The sequence below is a fragment of the Triticum urartu genome, chromosome 3A (assembly GCF_056163025.1).
Source record: "Triticum urartu cultivar PI428250 chromosome 3A, HENAU_Tu73, whole genome shotgun sequence".
Taxonomy (NCBI): Eukaryota; Viridiplantae; Streptophyta; class Magnoliopsida; order Poales; family Poaceae; genus Triticum; species Triticum urartu.
The window spans coordinates 580,433,813-580,435,821 of NC_141875.1; the positions used below are offsets into that span (position 1 = coordinate 580,433,813).

A 2,009-nucleotide genomic window follows, 5' to 3' on the forward strand; every position below is an offset into this window, starting at 1 on the left:
ATGGCTAAGGACCCAAAGCATAAAACATAGCTCAAGACGGCTTCCAGCCTTCCTTTTCCTTTGTCACAAACCGACTATTAACCAGTCGGCTCACCGCCTTCTATCCAACTTGCTAAAAAACTCTAAAACGGCTAAGTACTTGCCTTCCCAAAGTAGCCAAGCATTTGATCCAATGGCAGTCTGCAGAGCGGCTGTCCGACTGGCAAGGCAGGCAATTAAGGGAAAGCGGCAAAGGAAAAAAGCCAAAAGAGCAATGAGCAAGAAAAGATAGAACTCAGATAAGTATTTACATAGCATAGGCCCTTGGCTGAATCTTCGAGCAGAAGTTCAAAATACACCCCGCGGGTGGAATTGTGCGAATTAACAAGTTCTTCAAGATTACTAAAGCAGATAAAATAAAGATAAGGCGGCAGCCTAAGATGTGGCAGATGGATTCGGAGGGTCGGAGGAGGCGGCAGCGTCAGGCGTTGGGGCGGCCGGCTGGGCAGTCTCGGCTTGATCGCCTCCGGCGACAGTCGGCTCGGTCGCACGCGGCTCGTTGCTGGAGGCGCGGTCGAGCTGAGGCTGGCCGTCCGCTCCGTCTTCTGGTGCTTCCGTCTCTCCTCCGTCCTCCGCCTCACCTTCCTCCTCGACGCTGGAGCCGATCACCTCCGCCGAGTCCTCGCCGTAGTCTGGGTTCATCCCAAACCACTCTGGCGGCACCTCCTCGCCGTCTTCATACCGCTCGGGGACGAAGATGCTGGTGTCGGTGTACTCAGCGATCGCCGCAGCACGCTTGACGAGGGCGTCTTCCGCGGCTGCTAGTTCTGGCTGGGCCTCTGACCGGAGCATGGCCAGCCGGTCTAGATCCAGCCCCGGATACCACGCCTTGACGAACTCCAAGGCCCGGCGCTCTCCAGCTCGGGCCGAGGAACCCTTCCAGGCCTCAAGACGACTAGCCGCGACCTCTAGCCAGTCGGCAGTCAGGCTGGGGGTGCGCGGAGCCTGCAGGTCCAGCCACAGGGCGGCAATCGCCTGGGCGCCGACACGTTGAAGCCGACGCAACATCCGGTGAGTTGGCCGAAGGTGAGCCTCGATGCTCAGGATATGCTCATCAAGGGTTCGAGGGGCATCAGCGGCGATCTCTGCACCTTCCGCCCTCCGACCTTCACGGTCAGCCTCGATGGCTTGGATGGCGCCCTGCGAGTGCCCAGGGAAGAAGTCTACCAAGACGAAAGAAACGAAGAAACAAGTCAAAAACCGGGAGTCGGCATGATTTATAATTGGCAGCTCGAAGAAAGAAAGTAAAGAAACTCACCATCAACGATGTCTTCAATCTCATGGAAGCCAGAGGCCAGCAGTGCCTCTCTGTCAGTCCAGGAGGAGCGCTTGCTCGCGAACTCGGCCAGGAGGGCGGTTTCCGCCTCTTCTGCCTCCTTCTGTGTCTTTGCGAGCAGCTCTCTCTGCTCTGCCAATTGAGTGGCCAGCAGATCACGCTCTGTAGCGAGCTTGATGCACTCCTCCCCCTTGGCGCGCAACATGGAGCTGGCCTCGCTCAGCTGCTATTGAAGAACAGTGTTGGCTTCTGAAGAGAAGGAAGAAAGAAGGCATTAAGTCATCAGAAAAGAAGGTCGCCGGGGAGATCCGGCCCGACTGCTCAGCAGTCGGCCCGAATCTCGGGGACTACAGCCCACAGGTGCGCCAGCGCGCCCCCGCGAAGAAGGAAAAGAACTCACTCTGGCTCTCCGACAAGTCGGCGGTCCGCTTGCCCAGCTCTTCAACATTGCGGTTGAAGGCAGTAACGCGGAGGTTGTGATAGTCCTGCGACAAAATATTTCAGATAAAAGTAAGTACCCGAAACTAACCAATAGGAGTTCCGGGCCTCCTGCTCAGCAGCCGACCCGAAACTCGAGGACTACACCCAGTGGGTGAGCTGGCGCGCCCCCACAGAGAGGAACAAGAAAACAAGGACCAAAGAGAAAACATACCCGGACGGCTACCCGCGATGCCAGGTACACCTTGGTGCAGTT

The 2,009-nt window shown here is 57.2% G+C and overlaps 1 protein-coding gene across 1 annotated transcript; it reads right to left on the minus strand.

Moving 5' to 3' along the window:
• Positions 1 to 414: 414 nt before the first annotated feature.
• Positions 415 to 1,520, minus strand: LOC147980624 (uncharacterized). The gene is made up of 2 exons (XM_087515688.1): positions 1,298 to 1,520; positions 415 to 1,202 (listed from the first exon to the last, which is right to left on the minus strand). Exons 1-2 carry the CDS (start codon positions 1,518 to 1,520, stop codon positions 415 to 417), a joined length of 1,011 nt encoding a protein of 336 aa, XP_087371814.1.
• Positions 1,521 to 2,009: the final 489 nt, after the last annotated feature.

Bases quoted from the DNA above. Each gene is read 5' to 3' on its own strand.
- LOC147980624 (XM_087515688.1), bottom strand. From the start codon at position 1,520: ATGTTGCGCGCCAAGGGGGAGGAGTGCATCAAGCTCGCTACAGAGCGT. The intron at 1,203-1,297 runs GTGAGTTTCTTT...TCGTCTTGGTAG, and splicing joins GATTGAAGACATCGTTGATG to ACTTCTTCCCTGGGCACTCG.